This window comes from Pan troglodytes, chromosome 10, assembly GCF_028858775.2.
Source record: "Pan troglodytes isolate AG18354 chromosome 10, NHGRI_mPanTro3-v2.0_pri, whole genome shotgun sequence".
Classification (NCBI taxonomy): Eukaryota; Metazoa; Chordata; class Mammalia; order Primates; family Hominidae; genus Pan; species Pan troglodytes.
In genome coordinates this window covers 26,397,452-26,422,993 of record NC_072408.2, presented here as the reverse complement: position 1 = coordinate 26,422,993, position 25,542 = coordinate 26,397,452, and the positions used below count along the sequence as shown (strand labels likewise).

The window sequence follows — 25,542 nt, the reverse complement described above, 5'->3', positions numbered from 1 at the left end:
ATTTAATCTGTTGTGATAATCTCTTTTAGTGGAAGTATGTGAAGAAAATCTACCCTCAATATATATAGTTGGAAAAAAGGAGAGAATTTTAATAGTTTTTCTTGATAATTATAGATGTTCATCTTTGGACACTGCACTATAGCTCAAAAAAGTGATATTTTTTAAAGGTTAGTTACAAAGTGATATCTGAAACCTTATCAATGAACTTTTGATACTCTGTTACATTAATATCCACTTGGTCTATTTGTACTTTAAATGAATCTTGTGATATCAAACACTGGTCATCTGGAAAATATTGGTTCAGTGAGTTATGCAATGTTCTAAATATTGACATATGTCAGTATACAATATAAAAACATCACAACTGTTAATATCACCGCCAATCTTTAAGCACCGGAAAGCTGTCAAGTTCAGGGTGGCAGATACATGATTTTCAAAATTCTATTTTTTGCTTGAAAACTCAAATGTTGTCATCAGTAACAAATACTGTCAGTCGTTTTCCTTGAAGTGACAGGATAGCATTCACTTTGAGAAAGTGTGTCTATCAAACACCACGTCTGAATATTGACAGTTGTCTTTTGTTCAAGTAAAAATATGTTTCACAATAAAAGGAACTAATTCAGCTTGCAACTCCATCATGTGTTTTACTGTGAGACAATGGTTAGCACTTTGGTATGCCATAGAAATGCTTTAGGCATTTACCATTTCATCACAAGTAATAGTAAAAGAATATGTAACAAAATGTTAAGGTTCAATAAAATTATTTTCTACTATTTCATGAATGAGATTTATAAGTGAACCTGATACTTTATTTTTTACTTCAAGTGTGTGGCAGGGAGGCTACAATGACCACTAGCATAGTCTGGATCCACTGCCTTGATTTACGCTAAGGTGCCAGAAATTTTACTCACCATCGCTTCTGCACTACCAGAGCAAATAGGAACACGATGAATAATGCCTTATTATGATCATGAAAATAGTTTTGACTCCCTGAAACGGTCATGGGAGGGAACCCCCACAGGGGTCCATGAACTACACTTTAAGAACCACTGATCTACATCAAGGAAGAGGATAGGATAGTTTGAAAGAAAAATTTGGCAATTTTGGAGAGGTCTTTTGGGAGTAGCAGTAGTAGACAGTTGGGAATTGGATAGAGAATATAGATTCATCTCATATTTGCTGTCGAAACAGATGATATATTCTGGCCAAGAACATGAAAAATACTATTAACCACGAGAGCATGTAATTTAGAGCCAATTGTTAGACGATACACATTAAGTTGTATTAGATCAGATTTTTCTTATATATTGTTACTATTTTTATCAATCATGATTTAGTCTTTGGAAAAAGTGAGGAAACACTGAACTTTGTTACGATGGAGTTCAAAGTGAGCCTTTTGTTGTGAGGCAAATTAAAACTTTCTTCAAAGGAAAATTCCTGATTAATCTACTAATTTTAACAAATGCTTATTTATGGAAATATCAAGCAAATGCTTAGGTAATAATGCAGCTGAACAATTCAGCTTGCCACAAGGATAAGAAAAGAGCATTTTAAAACAGTATAAAGCAATAACTTATTATTACTATTTTTTGAGTCAGAGTCCTGCTCTGTCTCCCAGGCTGGGGTGCAGTGGTGCAATCACAGCTTACTACAGCCTCAACCTCCCAGGTTCAAGTGATCCTATGGCCTTGGCTCCCCAAAGTGTTGGGAATACAGGTGCGAGCCACTATGTCTGGTCAAAGAATTCTTTAGTATGGAAAAAAAAAGCACTTTAGGATAGACATTAGGGAACTGGTTGTGTACTAGCTGACTAATCAAAGCCACTGCTTTAGCATTATGAAAAGCTGATTGATACAAAGCACTTTGAATTCACTTCAAATAATCTATACTAAGCAATGCTTAAAGCAATTTAATATACAAAGTAAAACATGATTTCCATTTTTAAAATGTATACATACCATTAAGCTATAATATTAAATCAAGTGTTTAAGGAATTATCTCAATATGCCATATATTCATTGGTTAGAAGATAAAGTTAACACTTTTATCCTCATGAACAACAGGATGAGCTTGATACAAAATTTCAGGTATGCCAGAAGACAGTAGGTGTAGAATTTCCAAGTGTGTAAAAAGCCAATAAAAATGAATGTGGTCTAGGCCAGGCACAGTGGCTCACACCTGCAATCTCAGCACTTTGGGAGGCTGAGGCCAGTGGGTCACTTGAGATCAGGAGTTCAAGACCAGCCTGGGCATCACGGTGAAACCACATCTCTACTAAAAATACAAAAATTAGCCAGGTGTGGTGGCGCATGTCTGTAATCCCAGCTACTCGGGAGGCTGAGGAAGGAGAATCGCTTGAGCCCGGGAGGCAGAGGTTGCAGTGAGCTGAGATTATGCCTCTGCATTCCTGCCTGGGCAACAGAGCGAGACTCCATCTCAGAACAAAACAACAACAACAACAAAACAACAGAAAAATGCATGTGGTGTTAACCTACATGGAGAACTGATGAGATATGGTATCAAGCAGAGAAAACAGAATGCATCTGCTCAAAAGAACTGCTCCTGTGTTCCTGAGAGATGAAGTGTTGCAATTAGGTATTTTTTATACATAAGATCTTAATGTTGTAAAATATTATTTATTTATTTTTTAAAACAAAAAAGAGCTGCCTTGCTTACTTTCTCCCCATTCTTTTGTCTCTCACATTTAAAATAGTATACTAGAAAGAAAACACAGCATTTATAAGGTAGTGAGTTAACACAAAATCAGCAGCTATTTTACCTTAGGGTGATGGGCCCTGTGTCTGCGGTCTATTGTCACATCTCCTCTCTGAATTGGTGAAGACACTTCCGATCTGTAAGTTCGTTGAGGGGAGTATCCCTGATAAGCAGCTATTGACCCGTGGGAAGGCGATGTGGGAATAGAGTGCATTGTCTGGTCAGAAATATTTACCATGGTTTTGGGACTACTCAAAGTACTGTGTCGAGGGAGGGTGCTCTGTTTGTTATAAAACTGACGCTGCTGCCATTCGTAGAGCTGCCACATTGTGTCATCTCTCATGGACCTCCGTTTCTCCTCCGCTCCGGGTCCTAATGTCTTGTCATGAGTGGAAGGGGTTACACTGCAGATACTTTCAGGCCTTGTCTTGCTGTTTCTTGGGAGTGTTCTATAACCTTCAGGGTAGCGGGCCATAATCTGGGCTCTGTGACTTGGCATATTTCTTGGTAAGGTTTGGTAAGAAATTACTCTAAAATAAAAAAATAATTAAAATGTAAACATGAAGGAGGGTTATTTTCCAAATTCTAAATTAGAGTACATTTCTTTTGTTCCAGTAAGTAAAATATACATTAGAATTTTTTTTTTTTTTTGGGACACAAGAGTCTCGCTCTGTTGCCCAAGCTGGAGTGCAATGGCGTGATCTCGGCTCACTGCAACCTCCGCCTCCTGGGCTCAAGCGATTCTCCTGCCTCAGCCTCCCGGGTAGCTGGGATTACAGGCGTCCACCACCATGCCCGGCTGATCTTGAATTCCTGACCTCAGGTAATCCACCCACTTCGGCCTCCCAAAGTGCTGGGATTACAGGCATAAGCCACCGTGCCCAGCTTAGAATGTTATTTTTTTAAAGATCAAAATATTATCCAAGGTATAAACTATTAACAGATTTTAATCTTTTTAATGAAATTCAATTTAACACACTTAATACAAGATAAACAGCATCTATATCAATTACACAAAAGACTATTAGTTCCACACAATGTATAGTTTGATTTAAAGATGAAAGAGTATTATACTTCATTTGAGAAATAAGAATGTTTAAAATCTAATCTCATTTCTATCACTATATTTTATTTGTTTTTATATAAATAAACTCTCATTTTTATACATCTCATCAGAGGACTAGGATTTCTATGTATGGATGAAACATGAAGTGAGTTATACCCATAGAGCATAAAGACAGGAAATAAATTACTACAAGTATATGTTGACTATTCTGTTGTATGTTTTCTTTCAGGAAGTATGGTTATTTATGGGAGTAAATACATCAGTACATTTGGTTTGAAGGAATAACTTCCTTTCATAGCTTTTCCTAACTTGAGATATAAAAGTGACTTGGAGCTGATGCTCAGAATTCTATTAAAGATAAAATACTTAAATATCACAATATTTCAGATATAAAAGTGCAATCTCAGCAATTTTGCAAAGTTTCCAGCACAGTGATTAATATTCCACTTCATAGATGGTAGAATATTTTTCAGGAGGCTTTTTAAAGCAATCTAAAAATGCTTCATGTACATTATGCATGCAAAGTGTAATTCTTTTAAAATGCTAATTTTGGGAATTGGATATGTAATTGCATATTACTAAGCACAGAATACTACCATTTCCAAAAATGAAAGAACACAATTTCAGTTTACTATTTTTAAAAAAACCACTTTGGGCCAGGCGCAGTGGCTCACGCCTGTAATCCCAGCACTTTGGGAGGCCGAGGCAGGCGGATCAAGAGGTCAGTAGATCGAGACCATCCTGGCTAACACAGTGAAACCCCGTCCCTTCTCTTTGATAAACACACTCTTTCAAGTTTATAAAACTATCACAGTGCCAACTTCATACTAGGTGAAATTCATGATATAAAAAAGATTTTTAAAAGTTAGGGGAGAAGTGAGCCAGAAAAAAAAGAATCAATTAAAAACTCTACGTAAAGTTAGCATTTGTGTTTCCCTATTATCTTTTTTTTTTTTTTTTGGAGATAGTGTTTTGCTCTGCTGCCCAGGCTGAAGTGCATTGGCACAATCTCAGATCACTGCAACCTCCGCCTCTCAGGTTTGAGTGATTCTCCTGCCTCAGGCCCCTGAGTAGCTGGGACTACAGGCACCAGCCACCATGCCCAGCTAATTTTTTGTACTTTTGTAGAGACGGGGTTTTGCCATATTGCCCAGGGTGATCTCAAACTCCTGAGCTCAGGCAATCTGCCTGCCTCAGCCTCCTAAAGTGCCAGGATTACAGGAGTGAGCGCCTGGCCTCCATTTCCTTAAGATACAGAGGTGTAGGTATAATTCAAATTCTAAATACAAACATACTTTTTTTTTTTTTGAGATAGATTCTCACTCTGTCACCCAGGCTGGAGTGCAGTGGAGTACACTGCAGCCCGGTCCTCCTGAGCTCAAGTGATCTTCCTGCCTCAGCCTCCTAAGTAGCTAGGACTACAGGTATATGCCACCATGCGTGGCTAATTTTTTATTTTTCCCAAACGTAACTTTTTAACCACCACCAGCACAAGAAACATCTAGATTAGAAAAAGTAAGATTAGGCTGGGCGTGGTGGCTTGCGCCTGTAATCTCAGTACTTTGGGAGGCTGAGGCAGGCAGATCGCTTGAGGCCAGGAGTTCAAGACCAGCTTGGCCAACATGGTGAAACCCTGTCTCTACTAAAAATACAAAAATCAGCCAGGTGTGGTGATGCACGCCTGTAGTTCCAGCTACTCGGGAGGCTGAGGCAGGAGAATCACTTAAACCTGGGAGGTGGAGGTTGCAGTGAGCTGAAATCGTGCTGGTGACAGACACTCTGTCTCAAAAAAAAAAAAAAAGAAAAAGAAAAAGAAAAATTAAATTACAAGTATTAATCTTATACAATCATCTCCATAGGCATAAATTTATATCCTAATATCAAAATCAACATAATTCAATGAACCAAGTATGTGGAAGGGTTAGGACTCCACAAACTCAGGTTTTCTGATCTCTTCTTTCAATGTTTAGTTAACAACTTTTTCCTAATATTACATGGGCTCCTACTGGTTGTGAAAATGTCAGAGATACTGGTAATTACATGGACCCGAAGGGATTAAATATTTGATGGGAAAATCATTTGACCATACTCTTAATAATCTGGGAATCCTTCGCTGATAATCTGGATATAAGAGCTCTCTTTTGACCCAAAGACCTGTCAGTAACAATGCACAAATACTCATATATTATAGTTACAAAAAGATTTCAGGCTGGGTGCAGTGGCTCACCCCTGTAATCCCAGCACTTTGGGAGGCCAAGGCGGGTGGATCACTTGAGGTCAGGAGTTCAACACAGCAAAATCCCATCTCTACAAAAACTAGAAAATATTAGTCAGGTGTGGTAGCATGCTCCTGCACTCCCAGCTACTCGGGAGGTTGAGGCAGGAGAATTGCTTGAACCCAGGAGGCAGAGGTTGCAGTGAGCTGAGATTGTGCCACTGTACTCCAGCCTGGCCAACAGAGGGATGGCCCTGTCTCCAAAAAAAAAAAAAAAAAAAAAAAAAGACATTTCATTGTGATGAGGTGTGATGAATTGAGTGCATTCTGGACTATGAGGCACCTAATTAATAAACTGCCTGCATAATTTGCGTCTATTGGGGTAGTAAAATTATGTTACCTTTATACTAAGAGAAAAATCTCATGTTAAATATACCTTCTCTTTGTGGGTTAAAGCATCCAGAGGGGATATAGTGGGAAAACAGTAAAACAGGAAAAGTGGTTGATCAAAAATCAAGACAGCCAAGTTTTGATTCTTGCTTTCCTATTAAGTACTTAGACCTTGGATGAGTTACATATTCTGGGGCTTTCAGAATATTGGGGGCAGGGTAGGGGAGTAGGGGAGAAAAGACCAAGAGATTTTATATATATATATGTATGTTTTTTTTTTTTTTTTGAGATGGAGTCTCACTCTGTCGTCCAGGCTGGAGTGCAATGGCGTGATCTCCGCTCACTGGACCTGTCTCCCAGGTTCAAACGATTCTCCTGCCTCAGCCTCCCGAGTAGCTGTGATTACAGGTGCCTGCTGCTACACCCAGCTAATTTTTGTATTTTTAGTAGAGACGGGGTTTTACCATGTTGGCCAGGCTGGTCTTGAACTCCGGACCTCAGGTGATCCACCCACCTTGGCCTCCCAAAGTGCTAGGATTACAGGTGTGAGCCACACCTGGTCCAAGAGATCATACTTGGGGTTACAGAAAGAGCTTGTGGGCTAAATAGAACTAAAATGCAGGTCTCCTACTTTCTAAAGCAGCACTCTTTTAACTATGCCAGTGATCCCTAAACTTTTTGGTTTTTTAAAAAAATCCCTCTATTTTTAAATTTTGCCAAGATATGAATATTATTTTTAAAAAACCATACTCATCTATCACAATGACTTAGTTAAAAATAAAAAGGTATTAAAAATTAGGAAGGATATAATCTTATCGTACCAGAGAGCCCTTTAATATGCTATTAAAATCTAGCCAATGGCCAACTGAAACTGGGATCCTCTTTTCTCATCTAGAAGATGATTTCATCATAAACTTATTCTAGAGCTCTAAAATTCTATGCCTTATTTTGTATTTTAAATATTTCTAATTCTTTCAACCATTTCTCCTAAACTAAATTTCCTTCATCATGGTGGTTGTTCTTCAGGATTTCAATGTCTCTACTCAAAAAGAGGTTGTTCAAAATTGAACGAAATGTCTCCAGACAAGAACCGCTGCATTCAGGCCAACCATCCGATTCGATGCCTTCGGGGTGGAGAGAGGGAGAAAGGTACCCAATTGCTCTTATATAACCAGTATAAAGAGCTCAATTCCTTGAGGCTTTCCCTCCACGGGTATTTCCTATTTTGTTTCTGCTTGGTCTTCCTCCCCATCTTCACCGTCTCCTATCACACGAAAGCCAGAAACTGGAAAACATCCAGAGCTGGCAATCCCATGACTATGTGCAAATATGTCAGCTAGGGAAAGCTGACTCCATCAAAGAGACTGCCCTAGTACTAAAGCAATTTACCCTGACACACCTTGGTTTGTTTGGTCATTCATAAATTGAAGAAATACTACAGGAGGCTTAATATGCAAAAAGCTAGAGATTAAGCACTGAGCTATATCATAGAAACATGTAAGGAAGGGGACATACATTATCAATCTAAAACACACCCAAAATTGCTTATAAACTAATATCTAAATTATAGTTCAAAAATATAATTACACTAAAACACTTTTGTCAAGTGCTCTGAAGTATTCATAATGTTTGGGTTGGACCCTGTTGTAGAGATGTATATTGAACCTGAACTGTCAACTATCATATGATCATTAACAGCAGGATATATATATTTTTAGTAAGCTTGCCTAATTAATGACATTAAAAGGCTCTTCTGTCATCTTTGGAACCACATTTGGGGAATTTTAATTAAAAATTAAATTATTATCAAGCAAATTTATTTTTATCCCATATATTTCTAGCACTTTGAGACCTGTTTTTCAAAACTACAATTCCCTTTAGTGACTTTTTTCCCCAAAGAAATTCAAATTAAGCAAAGTGTGATTTACTTTTAACTGAAAGCTTAAGAAATGAACACTCTAAGCTCCTACATCAGATTTAGCGCCCCATTGGCCAGCAGCTGCCTGTCAAGCACCATAAAAGCCCTTTCCCTGTGATTCTGCCATGCAGAACAATGGCTTAAGGACCATGCATCTTAACAGTGCCTGCCACTCAGAATGAAACTTCAAAGCTTTGTTCACAGATGCAGGGATCTACTATTTGACTAAATATTAAACCTTTTTCTTTCTATCAGAACTTTAATAATAAAAGACTTTCATAAAGCTTTTTAAAAAATGATTTATATATTGAATTACAATTGTTTCATTCCACCAATAAAAAATCATTTCATTATAAAACACTACAACTATTTTTATGATGAAGTTTATATCATAATGTAGATGATATTTTCTTATGATCCAAAGTGGACTCAAGCCATTTCAAAAGAACATCTAAATAACAGTATTTATAAAAACTGGCATAACAGTTAACCCAAAAATGTAGGAGGAACCCAGAGAAAATCTTAGCTCAAAATAACCTAAAACCAGCCTTCAGAAGCTGTTGGTGTTATGTCCAAAAGGAAGAAGTCACTGAAAGACTTTACTGATATTAATTACACTCATAAAGGAACCTAAAACTAGTATTTATACTTCACAATTTTTAAAAATCCTCTAATTTCCAGATATCTGTTGACTCTCTCTATACACTTTTAAACTTAAGAAAGTATGATTTTTGGGGAAAAGTGATTCTTCTTTGAAGTAAGATTTAACTTGGTGAGCAGAGACTCACCAATCTTCTGATTTGGATTTTTATAATTTTCCTGAAAGTGATTACTTTCCCAAGTACTTCCAAACATCCTTTCATTTTTTTCCCCCCAGACCTGCTTCCTGCTTCTTTTCTGTCTAATCACATTGTATTAATTTATTTTCCTGCTAGTAATATATGAGCTTATTCATGTCTGTCATTCCATCCAACATTAAGTAATCTAATTTTTATTCATCTATGCCTTAATTAATTCTTTTATTTATGATTTTGGTCAATCTGGTAAGTGAAAAATAATGCCTGTTTCTTTAATGTGCAATTCCCTGATTACTGGTAAATTTGAGCATCTGCCAGTCTCCTTTTTAAAGAAAATTGACAAATAAGATTATATATATTTATGGTGAACAACATGTTTTGAAATATGTATATTGTGGAATGGCTAAACCAAGCTAATTAACATATGCATTACCTCACATAACCCATCCAACCACTATCTTCTCTTTTCCCAAATCTTTTCTTTGCAGTAAAAGGCACCAAATCACCCTAGTTGCCCAGGCCAAAAAGGCAGGGTGTCATTTTTGATTTCCTTCAAGAAACTTCCAGATTGGAGTGCAGTGGCGCGATCCTGGCTCACTGCAACCTCTGCCTCCCGGGTTCAAGAGATTCTCCTGCCTCAGCCTCCCCAGTAGCTGAGATTACAGGTGAGCACTAAAATGTCTGGCTAATCTTCGTATTTTTAGTAGACATGGGGTTTCACCATCTTGGCCAGGCTGGTCTCGAACTCCTGGCCTCAACTGATCTGCCCGCCTTGGCCTCCAGAAGTGCTGGGATTACAGACGCAAGCCACCTTGCCCGGCACCAAACTTAATCTTGAGCAAGACGAGTTTGCAATCAAGCACATCAAAGCAATCAACTAGACTTGTCAATTATATCCCGAATACATCCTCGTCCTCTTCTCACTTCAATCACTTAACTAACTTCTGAACTTTCTCCAATTTATTATCCAGATTTCTGAGACACCAATCTGAATCTCTCTCTCCTAGCTTATGTCTCTAGCCTGTTCTTCACTCATTGATTCCCCAGTTACAATCAAGTCATACTGGATTTCTTTTGATTCTTCTGTTCTCTACCAAGCCTGGAGCTTTGCATATCTAAGCCGTAATATGCATGTTATTCTTCGTATCACTGCTTGTGTTTTGCTTCCTCTACAAAGGTTTTCCTAGACTCTGAATCCTTAAGATTGTGCTGTTGTCCCGAAATGTGTTCCTACAGCACCCTGGTCTGCCTTCATTGTATTTGTCACACTAAATTGCATCTACTTATTTAACTGTCTCCTCTACTAGAGAATTATCTCTGTGAGTATCTGGACTGTATCTTTTCATTATTTTACTTTGCGGTCCCACAATTAGCATACAGTAGTTGCAAAATAAATATATTAAGAAAAGGTGCATGCAAAAATGAATAAATGCTCATATAAATATATTTACTTTTTTTTTTTTAGAGTTGGGTTCTCACTGTGCTGCCACGCTGGAGTGCACTGGCACAGTCATAGCTCACTGCAGCTCCCAACTCCTGGGCTCAAGCAATCCTCCCACTTCAACTTCCCCCAAGTAGTAGGTACTACAGGTATGCACCACTATGCTTGGCTAATTTTTAAGAATTTTTTACAGAGATAGGGTCTTGCTAGGTTGCCCAGGCTGGTCTCAAACTCCTGGCATCAAACGATTCTCCTGCTTTGGCCTCCCAAAGTGCTGGGATTACAAGCACGAAAAACTGCGCCTGGCCTTGAATTTAATAGTTATGTGCATTCTGATTTAAAGAAAGCCCAAGAATAAGACTGGGAATTAGAGAGCAGTAGGCCTTTGCTGCCTCCATATTACTTGTCTCAGGAGATCCCTGCATTGTACCAACCTGCAGAAACTGGTAATGGAGGACAGTCAGAGAAGAGGTGATAATGGCAGGGGACAAGACAGGGGTGGGTTGGGAGGACAGGGCTTGCTCCCTCCCTCTCCCAAATAAACTCGATCTCTGCCTGTAACCCAAGCCTTTCCTTGTGCTTGGCCAGGAAGGATGACTCCTTGCCACTAGCAAAGTTGGGTGACAGAACATAAGAGACAGAGAATAAATACTTATATCTGATCATTATAAACAAAAGACGTAGTAATGAAGCTATAACAGCTAAAACACAATTTAAACCAATATTTTAATCAGTAGCTCAGAAACCAATCTCCACCAACACAGCATCAAAGAAACCTGGGTTCATAATGACAAGACAGACACTTACCCCCTGGTTTCTTCTTCATGACCCCTCCCCTTCTGGATTTTAATCCACTGTTCCAACTGCTGCATTGAATTTGTTCTCTGTATGACTCGATCGGCCTCTGTGTATAAGGGCCCTGTATTGGGGCGATTTCCACCTCTAAGATCTGCCAGGCTAACATTGACTATTTTGTTCTCTGAACTGCTCAAGTTGATTGGTCTGTAGTGCGCAGTCTGAGCAGGGCATGCTGACCCACTCTCATATTCAGATGGCAGAGAATTCAGCTTTACACTATTAATTTTTGTTAAGGGTCTATCTTGACCATCCTTCTGAAATCCATATTTTTCAGCTTCTAATGCCTTTTTTTCTTCAATTTTGCTCATTTCCTTGTTTTTTTGATTGTTTTGGATCTCTGGTTTAATTAGCACTCTATGGTTGGGAATGTTATTGGTTTCTTTAGTTGGTGCATTTTCAGATGTAATCTTGTCCACTCTGAAATCAGAGAAGAAAATCACAGTAAATCAGATGAAATAATGTACATATTACTTCTGGGATTCAATCTAGGAAAAATTATACTTTACGGGGGTGGGGGCCAGGGGACTGGAAAGAGTCACAGTGGACAAGTCTACACAAATACCCAATGCTGTGATATTAACATTCAAGCACAACACCAGAATGTATAAACAGAAAGGGGGAAAAAGAAAACATAAAGAACTAGAGCGTAAAAAGTGATGTGTGCTCCCACCATTAGGAATCTGAAAATAAAGTAAATTAAGATTGCCTTATGACAGTTAAACCACAAAGTCTACACTTAAAGGACCACAGTAGACAGTCCCTTGAAAGGAGCAACATGGCTCCCAGCCAAGGTTAGCTGCTTGTTGACTCGAGACAAACATGAGTCTGGTTGTGGCAATGGCTGCAACAGGAAATCATAGTCTGATGCTATCAAAGATCTGAACCATATGATTAACTCCTTTTGTTTGTATTCAAGAGGAACTCAGTATGATTTTAGAGCTCTTGGAGTCTGACTGCACATGTCCAGCTTGCAACTCTGTTCTTACTAGCTGAGTCTTCAGGCAAAGTACAGAACACTTAAAGTGCCTATGCTTCCTCTTTGGTAAATGGGTATGATTGTGCCACCAAGATCAGAGGGTTCTTGTGAGAATCAGATGAGTTAATGAGTGGCTGGCACAGACCTTATTACCATTATAATTCCAACACATCAAGCAATCTTGGGTTAGAATCTGGCATCCCATGTCCACCTGGCCACTGAAAGAATGAGCTAGTTAACAGCATGTGTCTAGGTCACTCGACAGTTGTACTTGCTCACTATTCGAGTTGCCATATCTAGGTCTTTCCCTGAGCCTAATCACTTCCAGACTCTGAAAAGATCAAGCTGAGTGTCTGAACCTGCACGAAACTGCCAAGATCATGCCACTCTAGGAGGCCTCTCAGGAGCCAGCCAATCCTCCATATTCCAATAAATAAAAATGCTTCTATCAGAAACTAGGTGTGGTAATGCTGCCAATGTTTATGACGTGTGGAAAGGATGTAGATCTATATACATATATCTGTAATCAACTATAGATGAAGATATCTAGAAGCTTTGGAATATGGTCACCAAGGAAAAAAAATTTTAAAAAAAGGTGACTATTTTTCTTGGAGTAAAGTTATGAACCATCCATATATTTAGGTTAAATATAAACCATGGCTTCTAGATTGGAGGCAACATTAGACATTGGGAAAATTTACTAAGATAGACTATGTGCTTCTTTCTCTTGAAAAATAAAAGTTGGCCAGGTGTGGCCACTCATGCCTGTAATCCCAGCACTTTGGGAGGCCAAGGTGGGTGGATCACCTGAGATCAGGTGTTTGAGACCAGCCGGGCCAAAATGGTGAGACCCCGTCTCTACGAAAAATAAAAAAAAAATTAGCTGGGCTTGGTGGAGGACATCTGTAATCCCACCTACTCGGGAGGCTGAGGCAGGAGAATTGCTTGAACCTGAGAGGCAGAGTTTGGAGTGAGCTGAGATCGTGCCACTGCACTCCAGCCTGGGCGACAGAGCGAAACTCCATCTCAAAACAAGAACAACAACAAAGAAGGCATAGAACATTTACACTAAAAGCACATGTATCCCTTGCTATTTGGGAGGGTAGGAATTTTAACATTAAACATAAAATAACTGAAAAGATTTTTAAAACATATTTACTGTAGTCTATCTAAAGCTATTATTATTACTGTCATCATGATTATTATCATTATTATTTGAGATAAGGTCTCTTGCCGTATAACCCAGGGGGGAGTGCAGTGACGTGATCTTGGCTCTCTGCAACCTCAACTTTCTGGGCTCAAGTGATCCTTCCCTCTCAGCCTCCCGAGCAGCCAGGACTATAGGTACACGCCACCACACCTAGCTAATTTTTAAATTTTTTTAGAGACGGGGTCTCACTGGTCACCTAGGTTGGTCTTGAACTCCTGGGCTCAAGCAATCCTCCCACCGTGGCCTCCTACATTATTGGGTTTACAAGCGTGAGCCACCGTGCTCAGCCTAAAGCTATTATTTTAAATTAAAACTGTGGTGGGTTTTTTTTCTTTTTCCCCAAGATTTATCATTGAAAAAGTACTCAAAAAGACACATATGATGACTTTTCTCTAAATGGAACAAAGCTGACTCAGAAAAGTATGCTAAGGTACCATAAATAATATAAAACTTGTGATCTAATTTTAAAAAGTGACATTTAAGTTATTGCAGAAAATACACTGAGATATATAAAATGAAAATAATGGGCTTAGAGATGAAAATTATTCAGAGAATCCATATTATACTTAGATTTTTTTTCCTTTGGGCCATCAATGATCTGCACACTAGGAGACTATGACATTATAGTGAACAGGTGAAATACTTTATAAAGTTAGGGAGAATGAACTCTCAAGTTAAAAACTGGATGTTGTATTACAGTGATAAGCTCTGATAAATATTTTAAGTATTTGAGCCATACAGCAAAATGAGTGCATTAGCTTAAAACCAAGCAAACAAAATCTCTCTATACTTACTTTCACTTTGAATGACTAAATCTAATAGGGTGGGATAAAAATGCCAACAACTAGGAGTAGAAGAAAACACATAATTTCTACAGGATAACGGACTCTAAGCTGGGCACACAGGTGGTATTAATAAATCTTGTCTGAGTAGATTACACTAACAAAGACGGCTGAAAACTGTATAAGCACCTAACTAGTGAACTATCAGGTTGCCGAAAGCCAAGCCAAATAATTGCCATCTTTATCATCCCAAATTACGAGTAATTATCAGTTTTTAGAGTGGTAAATTTAATAAAATAAAGTAGAAACATGCTGAAATTCTGAGAAAAGTATAATATACAATATTGAAATTATTTGGACATAAATATTTTAATTATTATACAGATTTCTGTATTCTAAACAATTTCCTAAAAATTTTGCTTTGAAGTTAAAAGTATTGAAGTTTTATTTTTATTTATTTATTTTTTTGACAGGGTCTCACTCCGTTGTCTAGGCTGGAGTGCAGTGGCACAGTCACAGCTCACAGCAGCCTCAACCTCCTGATTCAAGTGATCCTCATGCTTCAGCCTCCTGAGTAGCAGGGACTCCAAGAGTGTGGTACTACGCCCAGCTAATTTTTGTATTTTTGGTACAGATGGTGTTTCATCATGTTGCCTAGGCTGATCTCAAAATCCCGGGCTCAAGTGATCCCTCAACCTCCCAAAGTGCTAGAATTACAGGTGTGAGCCACCATGCTCAGCCTGAAGATTTTAAATGAATTCTCTTCACCTACACATTTTCTCTCGTTACCAGTGCTAACCACCTCATCTTTATGCTACTCAGGTAATTTTTACACATGCAATTCCAAAAACAGATTTTCCTTCTATCGGCTCTCATCCTGGAATATGCATGTGGCAAAAGTGGTTTTTCTTAAAAATAGATGTCCTAGAGCTATATCCTAGACCCTCTTTTCTTTTCGGTTTTTCCCCAGCTCTAATTACTAGTGATTGGGTAACTTGATTTAGACTTGATATTTACAAAAATAGCACAAATACACAGCATCAACCTAAGTCTTTTAGCCAAAAAGCCAAGACTTTATTAAAATGCACACTAGAATAAGAAAAACAAAGGACTAGATGTATACTGTAACAATCCCTAATTTCCTGAGAAGAGGGAAAAAAAGAAGAGGGAAAAAAGATGCACATTAGCATCCTTCTTACATAAGATATGTGCTCAGCTGTCACTGACTGGAAGAAAAATTAACTTGCATCATAATTTTTTCTTCGAATTACAGGAATATATATTTTTTAAAAAGCACATTATACTACTTGTATTTATGTAGTCTGAGAATCAGATTTCCTCTAACTAGCTATACTGAAGAATATTAAAATGATTCGTATCTTCAAGCAGGGAAAAATACATGGGTCAATTTTAACAGCACTTATTTATATTATCAAGGAATCTGAGTAGTGGAGTTTCAATATAAAAAAGGTACAATTCACCAAGAAGTGGATTTGGAAACAATCTAAATGCTTGACGAACTATTTTCTGGAGACATTCATTACAAAAACAATAAAAATTAATCAGAAATGTTGAAAAAATGAAACTATCAAAGTTTCTTACTGTAATTCATCACACTTTAGAAACATCAACACACTATTACAGAAAAACACAAATTAACTTCATAAAAATAAACTCTCTTCTAAGATTTAGAATCTTAAAAACACTATCTCAAAGGATAAAAATCTGTGTAGCTTTAAGGTAACAATTAAAAACGTACTCACCGGAAATTAAAGGTAATTCTGTAAGAAGAAAGAACATTCAGTTTGAATGTTAGGATTCTGGATTCACCCCAGTACACTGATAGGTGAAAATGAATAAAGAAGAAAAAGAAGAAAAGTGGAATAAAAATGTAGGTGGTATCGCAAACTAACAAAATGTGTATTAATTTAATTCAGAACAGGAATTGATCCTTGCTTTCTGAGGAAAAAATGATTTCATACCATGACTATTAAAATGATATGTACTATGACAGTGAAATACTTGCAAGGCATGGAATAAAATGGAAGTGGAAATCACCATCATTTTTTCTACAAGCCTTTACCTTTTCACAGGTTCTGTCTGTACTAGGGCAGCATCTAACATGGCTTTCATCCACAACTCCATTTCCTTTCCTGTATCAGTGCAGAAATAATAGGTCCGCATGTTTGGATGGGCTGCCTGATTGAAAATGACACGATCATTTTAAATAAAAATATAGGATTCTGTAAAAGAAAAAGAAAAAAAGGTAAGTGATTCCTGACATAGAACGCTGCTATCAAATTTCAGAGAAAGTAGACTTATCTTTTATATGAGATATGGAAATGAATCAAGAAAAAATATAACTATTAACTTGAAAAATATATATTAATTTCCCCCTTAATTGTACCCTCTTTCTTTTAGTTGTGTGCACACTCTAAAATTAAAAATAAAAAAAAAGAGTGCATGGAAAGGAAAGGAGGTGAGAAATGAAGTACTTAGTGGTGCCTCTTCCATCTCCACATTTCTAGCAATTTCCATTTACTGCAATTCACACCTTTTTTTTTTTTTTTTTTTTTTTTGAGACAGAGTCTCACTCTGTTGCCCAGGTTGGAGTGCAGTGGAGCAATCTTGGTTCACTGCAACATCTGCCTCCCTGGTTCAAGCGATTCTCCTGCCTCAGCATCCCGATTAGCTGGGATTACAGGCATGTGCCACCATGCCCAACTAATTTTTGTATTTTAGTAGAGACGGGGTTTTGCCATGTTGGCCAGGCTGGTCTCGAACTTCTGACCTCAAGTGATCTGCCTGCCTCAGCCTCCCAAAGTGCTGGGATTACAGGTGTGAGCCACCACACCCAGAATAAGAATATTTATTCTTGAATAAATATTCTTTGTTTAAGAATATTCCCAGCAACCAGCAACAAAATTAATAGAAATGTACACGTTATGGCATTTCCCTCCTGCGTTAGCAATTTCTTTAGGCCTCAAAAGGCACTGCTGTATTTTATAGAATCCTTTATAGATATCTACACCCAAACACAAAAGATTTATAAATGATCCGAAATGGTGTTTTCTTTTTGAGCTGTTCCTTAATAAACTACTCAAATGTTCTATGTTAAGATAATTAAAACCACCTACAAATTGTTACTGGACTCCCTGAGTGGGGTTTTGGAAAAATAAAGACCACTGCCCATATTTGTGATCAATGTAAGGAACACTGGGCTGGTGTCAAGACGATCCAGTTCTAGCCATGACTCAAGACACTAAGAATCCCCACCATGCTCGCCATCAGTCAAATGGAAAGATTTACTAGATGATGTCAAAGTACCCAGTCTAGCTTTAAGTTCCATGCTTGTGTTCAATAATTGTCTATAAAGTTTCTACTTACCATTCTGATAAGCATTTGCATCAATGTCAGCAAACTTAGGAGTAAAGCAGCTCATACATTCAGAGGAAACAACATCACAGAAGAGAGAAAGTGAAACAGCAATTACTATCATTGTTACAGATAAAATTAAAACTGAACCAAATAATTGCAGACATGTATGGTCACTTTTATTGCTATTTTAACATTGTAGTATTTTTTAAGAGTCTAAAAATGCAGAAAAAAGTCCTACAAATAGCATAAATTGATAAACATTTGCTAAATTGATAAGCAACAAAAAAATTTAAATTCATGGCCTAATAATAGTGCTAATATCACGCACCTCTATATGTGTACTTCATAAAGTTATAATTTTAAATTTTCAAAGTGTTAACTTTTGTTTTAACATCATAAAATACTTAATTATGTTTCTCTGGTTTATACTGTTGATACAGTTTATTTTGATAAAGTTAATTTAACTATGAAGATACTCCCCTCTTATCCTTAGGTCTTTGCTCAAGTTACATTACCTTCTCATTGAGGCCGTCCATCACCCAACCCCTTAACCTCACCACTATACCTTTCCTGTTCTTTTTCTCCATAGCTCATATAACAATTTTTTTTTTTTTTTGAGCCAGAGTTTCGCTCTTGTTGCCCAGGCTGGAGTGCAATGGCGCGATCTTGGCTCACTGCAACCTCCGCCTCCCAGGTTCAAGTGATTTTCCTGCCTCAGCCCAAGTAGCTGGGATTACAGGCATGTGCCGCCATACCTGGCTAATTTTGTATTTTTAGTAGAGACAGGGTTTTTCCATGTTGGTCAAGCTGGTCTTGAACTCCTGACCTCAGGTGATCTGCCAGCCTCAGCCTCCCAAAGTGCTGGGATTACAGGCATGAGCCACCGTGCCTGGCTATTTTTTTTGGGGGGTTGGGGGAGGGAGGGAGTCTTACTCTGTCGTCCAGGCTGGAGTGCAGTGGCACGATCTCGGCTTACTGCAACCTCCGCCTCCCAGGTTCAAGTGATTCTCCCACCTCAGCCTCCCCAGTAGCAAGGACTATAGGCAAGCGCCACAATGTCTGGTTAATTTTTGTATTTTTAGTAGAGACGAGGTTTCACCATGTTGGCCAGGCTGGTCTCAAACTCCTGACCTCAGTTGATCCTGACCTGCCTCGGCCTCCCAAAGTGCTGGGATTACAGGCATGAGCCACTGTGCCCGGCCTGCTCATGTAACATATTAATTAGCAAAAGTTATAAATCAGCTGCAGTCCTCAGTATTCTCTAAAAGTGGTGGGAATTTAAAATTGAATCAATTTTATAATGGTACAAACATCTTCATTGTTAACCAGCAGCACTTCCCCCCTCTTTTCTCTTAAAATGAAATTTCTGCAAGAACCTTATAGTTCTTACTCTAAAACAGACTGAAAAACTAGGTGACCTCTGAAATTTATTTTAGCCATAATCATAAAGCAAAGAATGCAGAATGATTTTTGAAAACAAAAATCTCCAAAAATAGCATTGAAGACCTCTTACTTGAGAGTGATCCACAAACCAGTAATACCACAAAGATTGGTGGGTACTATTAATCAGGGAAGGGGATCTCAGGTCTGCTTGGATTTAATAACAGCAGATTTCACATCCTGACTTCAGTGTTCTCTGTAAAGTACCCGATGATCATGATGTACTTAGACCCAAGAACATCTTTGCAATTATTCTCTAAGTTTTTCAATAAAGGTACATATATGTATCTTTATTTAAAAATATTGTTGTCTCTTATAGTACTCTTCCTCCAAATTTATTATTAATAATTATTAATACAGAGTCTCACTCTGTCACCTAGGCTGGAGTACAGTGGTGCAATCTTGGCTCACTGCAACCTCTGCCTCCAGGGCTCAAGCGATCCTCCCACCTGAGCCTTTTGTGTAGCTGGGACTACAGGCACACACCACCACACCTGGCTAATTTTTGTAACTTTAGTAGAGTCGGGGTTTTACCATGTTGGCCAGGCTGGTCTTGAACTCCTGGGTTCAAGCTCTCTGTCCGACTCGGCCTCCTAAAGTGCTAGGATAACAGGCATGAGCCACTGTGCCCATCTTATTAATAATTTTTTTTTGAGACAGGGTCTTACTGTGTTGCCCAGGCTGGACTGCAGTGGCGTGATCATGTCTCACTACAGCCTTGACCTCCCAGGCCCAAGTGATCCTTTCACCTCGGCCTCCCAAGTAGCTGGGACTAGCCACCATGCCCGGCTAGTAAGTTTTTTTTTTGGTTTTGTTTGGTTTTGTTTTGTTTTAGAGACAGGGTCTCACTATATTCCCCAGGCTCAACTCCTGGACTCAAGTGATCCTCCCACCTTGGTCTCTGGAAGTGCTGGAATTACCGCCACTGTGCCCAGACCCCAAATTTATTATTAAAAAATTCAAACATACAGTAACGTTGAAAAAACGTATAATAATCACCAGGACATCCATAATTATATTCATCAATTATTAGCATTCTGACATGTTCATTTTATCTAGAACCATTTGAAAGCACAGACATGAAGACACTTGACCCCTAAATATTTTAGCATGTGCTTCCTAATTAGAGGGACATTCTTCTGTACAACCATAAGACCATTAATTAATATATTTTAAATATAAAAATCACTATAAGATAGCTTTTTTGTAATAATCTATGGCTCAATATCCATTTTAACCAATTCAAGTTTTGAACACAGAATTAAAAACTGCATTATTTCCTTACCTTAAAAGCATATTTGCGATTAATGTGATCTTCAGAGGTAAGCAAAGCTATCTGAAAACTAGGTAACAGTATGCTTCCCAGGATACCCTCTTCTTTCTCATCTAAGAGATAATTTAACATCTGATTAGAATTTTAAATGTTCTCATGAAGCAAGGTTTTTCAAGATCTATTTTTGCCAAATCAAAAGGTTCTTGTATATAAATGAACTATATTCATGTTTAGGCAGGCCTTTATAAGGTTTTAAATGAAATTATCAAATAGCACAAGAATTTATACTTTGGTACATATACTGCATTCTACAAAGCCCCTTTACATGTCATTCACTGAAAAACATACTGGCATATAAGTAATGGCATTAATCCACCCACATCTCTGATAGGATTTAAATGCCCAACCATTCTATCCCCAGACAAATACATGGCTTTCTTGGTTACATCCTTCAGGCTTTGCTCAAAGGTCTCATCAATGAGGCCTTCCTTGACTACTGTATTTTAAAATGTTATTTATTTAACGTTTTCTCTGTTCTCCTTCGGGAATGTTACCATTGCCTACTCTCAATACCTCCGGCAAACTATATGTTTTAGCTATTTATTTGCTTATTATCTTTTTCTCCATGCTAGAATGTAAGTTCTACAAAGACACTTAGAATGACAGTGGTAGAGGCTCAAAAGAATTTGTTGAATAAATGAAGACGACATGTGAATACATATTTGAACTATGCTATATAAATTATACGCTTTTTAAAACATTTAACTTTGAAGGTCTGCTTTTTACTAATCATTCTGATATACAATAGTGTGACTAAATTACAGGCCTACAAGGCAAGCACATAAAATATACCTAGGAAAATGATAAACATTAATCTTGACACAGTATAGATTCACATTATTAACTTGCTGCTTGGGGGCAGAGATGTTTATGAAACTTGAAATATGTACTTCATTGTTACAGACGTATAAGACAAGTTAATAAAGCGGTGTCATCAGGCTAATAAACTCACCAATGAGAAATCATAAAAGTGAAATAATTCTTTTTATTATGCTTGCTGTGTGTGATTTCTTTTTTGTTTTTCCTAATTATCAAAAACTTAACAAGGGATTTTATTTATTTCGCCCTCATTTCCAGAGTATCTGGTGAAACATCCAGAAGGGAAAAAGTTACATTAAATGGAGGCTTTTTTCGATAGCTTTTCTCATAGCAATGGAACAAAATTTTGTTTTTACTATTCTGTGCTCATTCAGGTACGATTCATTAATGCGTAAAAGGATGAACGGAAGTACAGATTTAGTCCAAAAGGTTAAAAAGAGTTGGAAAGCAGTCATGAATTACAGAGAATGTGACAATTTAAAAGAATAAGTCAAACGCTAATTTTGAATCCAATTTTATGTTTTATGTTCATGTAAAGGGTATAGTCACAAACAGCACATGAAGTCATCTTTATTAAAAAATCATTTTAATCAAATAATACATCCTTCTATGTCCCATAATAAAATAATCTTTTCTAAAGTTGCTTCAGAATAGACAGAGGCACTAAAGCACAGGGTGATTTCCCTAGATTACGTGAGGCTGTTTTCCTGCCTAACACTAACTAGCTGTGAAATCCTTGCCAAGTTATTGATGCTTAGTATCTGTTTTATCATCTATAAAATTGAGGATAATAGGACTTACCTCATAAGATTGTTATGAGGGTTAAATGAGTTAATACACATCAAAAACAGCACTGAGAGTGAAGCATTAAATAAATATTGCCATTATTATATAAAATCAAAGACAGTGCGTGTAAAAAATCTTCACCTTCTATCAAATGACTATCCTGAGTTCTTCAGCTTCTTAAACTGCTTCTAATCATGACATTCTTCTGTTTAGTTCTATATCAAGCCTGATGGAAGCACTGTCCTAGTTTCTATTACCTAGAGAGACTCATAGACTGACAACGAGTAAGTACTCAGTAATGTTTGTAGAATGAAAGAACTCTCTATGGGGTCAGCCGAGGCCTTTCTGAGACTGCATGGCATCCCATTTTCTTTTGTCTCTGCCATTTCCTTCCTTCACTTTGCCACAGCTGATGGTTCCAAGAACAACACTCTCCAAAAAGCTTTCTACATTTTAATCTCCATCACAAAATTTGCTTCGTAGGGAAGATGAGCCGGGACAAGAGCCGTAAGAATCTCAACATTTTACTGGATTCAAGTGACATTTTAGATTCCCCATTTCTACTTAGTTTTAAAGATATTTGGGAATATCTTTAGCAAATCAGTTATTTTCTCTGTCTTAATTTCCATTATCTGTAAAACATGGACTGATCTCCAAAAAATTCTGACAACACACTTTTTATGTCAGTAGACTAGATGCTTTGAGAAATGGAGAAGAAATGAATGGGGCCACTGCCCTCAGCATTTAAGTGAAGAGGATATCTGAGTGGGGGCAAAAACTCGTGATTAAGAGAATAGAAACTAACAGTGTCAGCTCTGGAGTCAGAGTGCCTGAGTTCAAATCCTGACTGTGCCACTTGCGAATTGTGAGACCTGAGGTAAGCACTTTGTATATGAGTTTCCCCTCGCGTGCAATGAACATAAGATTCCCCACATTATCAGGTAGCTGTGAGGGTTAGATAAAATAGAGCATCTATATAACTTGCTCAGCACAGTACTCAACAAACAGTAAATATGCAAAAAAATATATATAGGCTATTATGATCTCACTGAAATCTAATTATTTTAATTTAAAATCTAATATTTCTTATTGATAAAATAGTAAAAATGTATATCATATACTTCTTTCCAACAGTCTGCAGAGCAGTCATCTGAAATGAGTTAAATGATATTTCTCTTGTTTCTACAGTTTCTTCTTTTTTATATTCCCCATCTGGGAAACTACTAAAATTAATAAATACATTGCATATAAAATGCAGGTGGTTAATAATAAGGAATCTCAGACTCAGCATGGCTTGTTTTTTGTTTGTTTGTTTTTCCAACTTCTATTATAGGTTCAGGGGTACACATGTGGATTTGTTACGAAGGTAAATTGCGTGATGCTGAGGTCTGGAGTACAAATGAATCAGTCTCCCAGATAGCACAGTACCCAGTTGGTACTATGTTCAGCCCTCCCCTCTCCTGTGCTCCCCAGTGTCTACTGTTCTCATCTTTATATCCATCATCATGGCTTCTGATTCACTTTTACATTTTTGAAATATGATCAAAAGCTTTCCTATTATAGTAAAAGTGATGAGTCCCACCTTTCCCTGAGCAACAACAATAGCAAATTACAAGGAATTCAGTGGTTTTTGTTGCAAATTAACATCAATAAATTCTTGGCTGGGCATGGTGGCTCACACCTGTAATCCCAGCACTTTGGGAGGCTGAGGCAGGTGGATCATTTAAGGTCAGGAGTTTGAGACCAGCCTGGACAACATGGTGAAACCCCGTCTCTACTAAAAATACACACAAAAAATTAGCCAAGTGTGGTGGCGCGTGCCTGTAATCCCAGCTACTTGGGAGGCTGAGGCACAAGAATCACTTGAACCCGGGAGGTGGAGGTTGCAGTGAGCCAAGATTGCACCACTGCACTCCAGCTTGGGCAACAGAGCAAGACTCTGTCTCAAAAACAAAACAAAACAAAACCCAACAAATTCTTGTATTAGAAATTTAAAATATTAGAAATAATAAACATTTCTTGTTATAAGTAGTCCATAAATATACTGAAAAAGAGACGAGAAGAGAAATTATAAGCTTAAGGATAATGCCTGAAATACAACTCCTAACTTTCTGAAAGAGTAAGAAAACCCCTAAGAAAAATTGTAGAGTAAGCTTAGCATTTAACTAAAGACAACACCACAATTGCAGCCTAAGGAACATCTCTATGACAAAATGCAATTTTATAGGATTGGTTAATTCTGACTCAGCAGTAATTCTCAACTACAGTTTGCAGATGGAAACAATTCTAGTAATTCCAAATTTTGAAGGTTAATATGTATTATAATGCTTCAATACACAACTATAAATTTTGCTACCGGTCTTTTGTGCAGTCAAAAAATGTAGAAACTGCTAATCAGTTCTAAAACTCTGTTATATCTTATAAGTTATACTTCTAGAGAAAAGTCATAAATTATTAATTATGGCTTGACAATCTAATTCTTTCATTATCCAAAGTTTAAAGTAGAGAAGAAGGAGAGATTATTCAGATTCATCATTTTATACTATAGCTGAGACAGATTTTTCCGGAGAGTGCCACCCAGGTATGCCTTTCATTGGCAGGTAACAACTTTGTAGTATCTTGTAGTATCTAAGAGATCCATGTGGTGTATGAAACATCTCTGGATTTTTATTTAAAACTGAATTAATAATTTACTAACCAGAGAAAAGCTATCAGTGTTTGGTCAAAAAAAAAGTTCAAAATGAAATTTGTATTTCACTTTTTTCATTTGCCATTACATAATAGTAGTCCTTAATATTCTAATATCATTTGCTGGGGAGCAGAATTGGGTGCTTGAAGGACCCATAAGCTAGATCTGACAAAACTGACATGTGAAAAGAACCTCCTCAAACTAAGGATTGTATCTATTAAGCACCGAATTCAAGAGTAGCATTATAGAGCAAAGATTAGGGAAGCTGAACCAAAACTCAGACCAAACACGGTCTGAAGCACCATATTTATTCTATCATAACCCCAAAACTCAGAATGATATGTCAAAGAAGAAAAAATCTGTTTGATACTATTTGTTGATAATAAAATAGCACACAGAGTTACAATACTTTTTAAAGTATCTGATACTTATATTACATATCGATTACAAAATAATACACTAAGACAGTAGGGTAAACTTACCTCTATAATAAAAGAGGCAAAGGTCAGAAAGCACAAACCAGCGTTTCTTCCACAATTTCATGCCAGTACTGTCCTGGATTAAATCAGCATATTTAAGGATTATTTCTCAAACAACAAAAACTCACATGTGCATTTATTTATTTATTTATTTTTATTTTTTTGAGATAGAGTTTCGCTCTTGTTGCCCAGGCTGGAGTGCAATGGCACAACCTCTGCTCACTGCAACCTCTGCCTCCCGGGTTCAAGC

General features: G+C 37.5%; 1 protein-coding gene across 50 annotated transcripts in view; it reads right to left on the bottom strand.

The window, feature by feature from the left end:
- The window catches only part of PLEKHA5 (pleckstrin homology domain containing A5), a 245,580-nt gene that overhangs the window by 89,535 nt on the left and 130,503 nt on the right, over positions 1-25,542 (bottom strand). For 25 of the 50 annotated variants that reach the window (XR_010147988.1, XR_010147987.1, XM_016923031.4 and 22 more), the window contains 6 exons: positions 25,296-25,368; positions 20,472-20,572; positions 16,452-16,567; positions 16,132-16,149; positions 11,350-11,817; positions 2,780-3,245 (listed from right to left, as the gene is read on the bottom strand). Coding sequence is in view for 47 of the 50 variants with exons in the window: in XM_016923031.4 (XP_016778520.1) it covers positions 2,780-3,245; positions 11,350-11,817; positions 16,132-16,149; positions 16,452-16,567; positions 20,472-20,572; positions 25,296-25,368 (1,242 nt within the window). In the remaining 3 variants the exon portion in view is untranslated. Of the gene's footprint in view, positions 1-2,779; positions 3,246-11,349; positions 11,818-16,131; positions 16,150-16,451; positions 16,612-17,755; positions 20,573-25,295; positions 25,369-25,542 lie in introns of all 50 variants that reach the window. The other 25 variants (XR_010147989.1, XM_016923033.4, XM_054664130.2 and 22 more) reach the window with 4 other exon arrangements.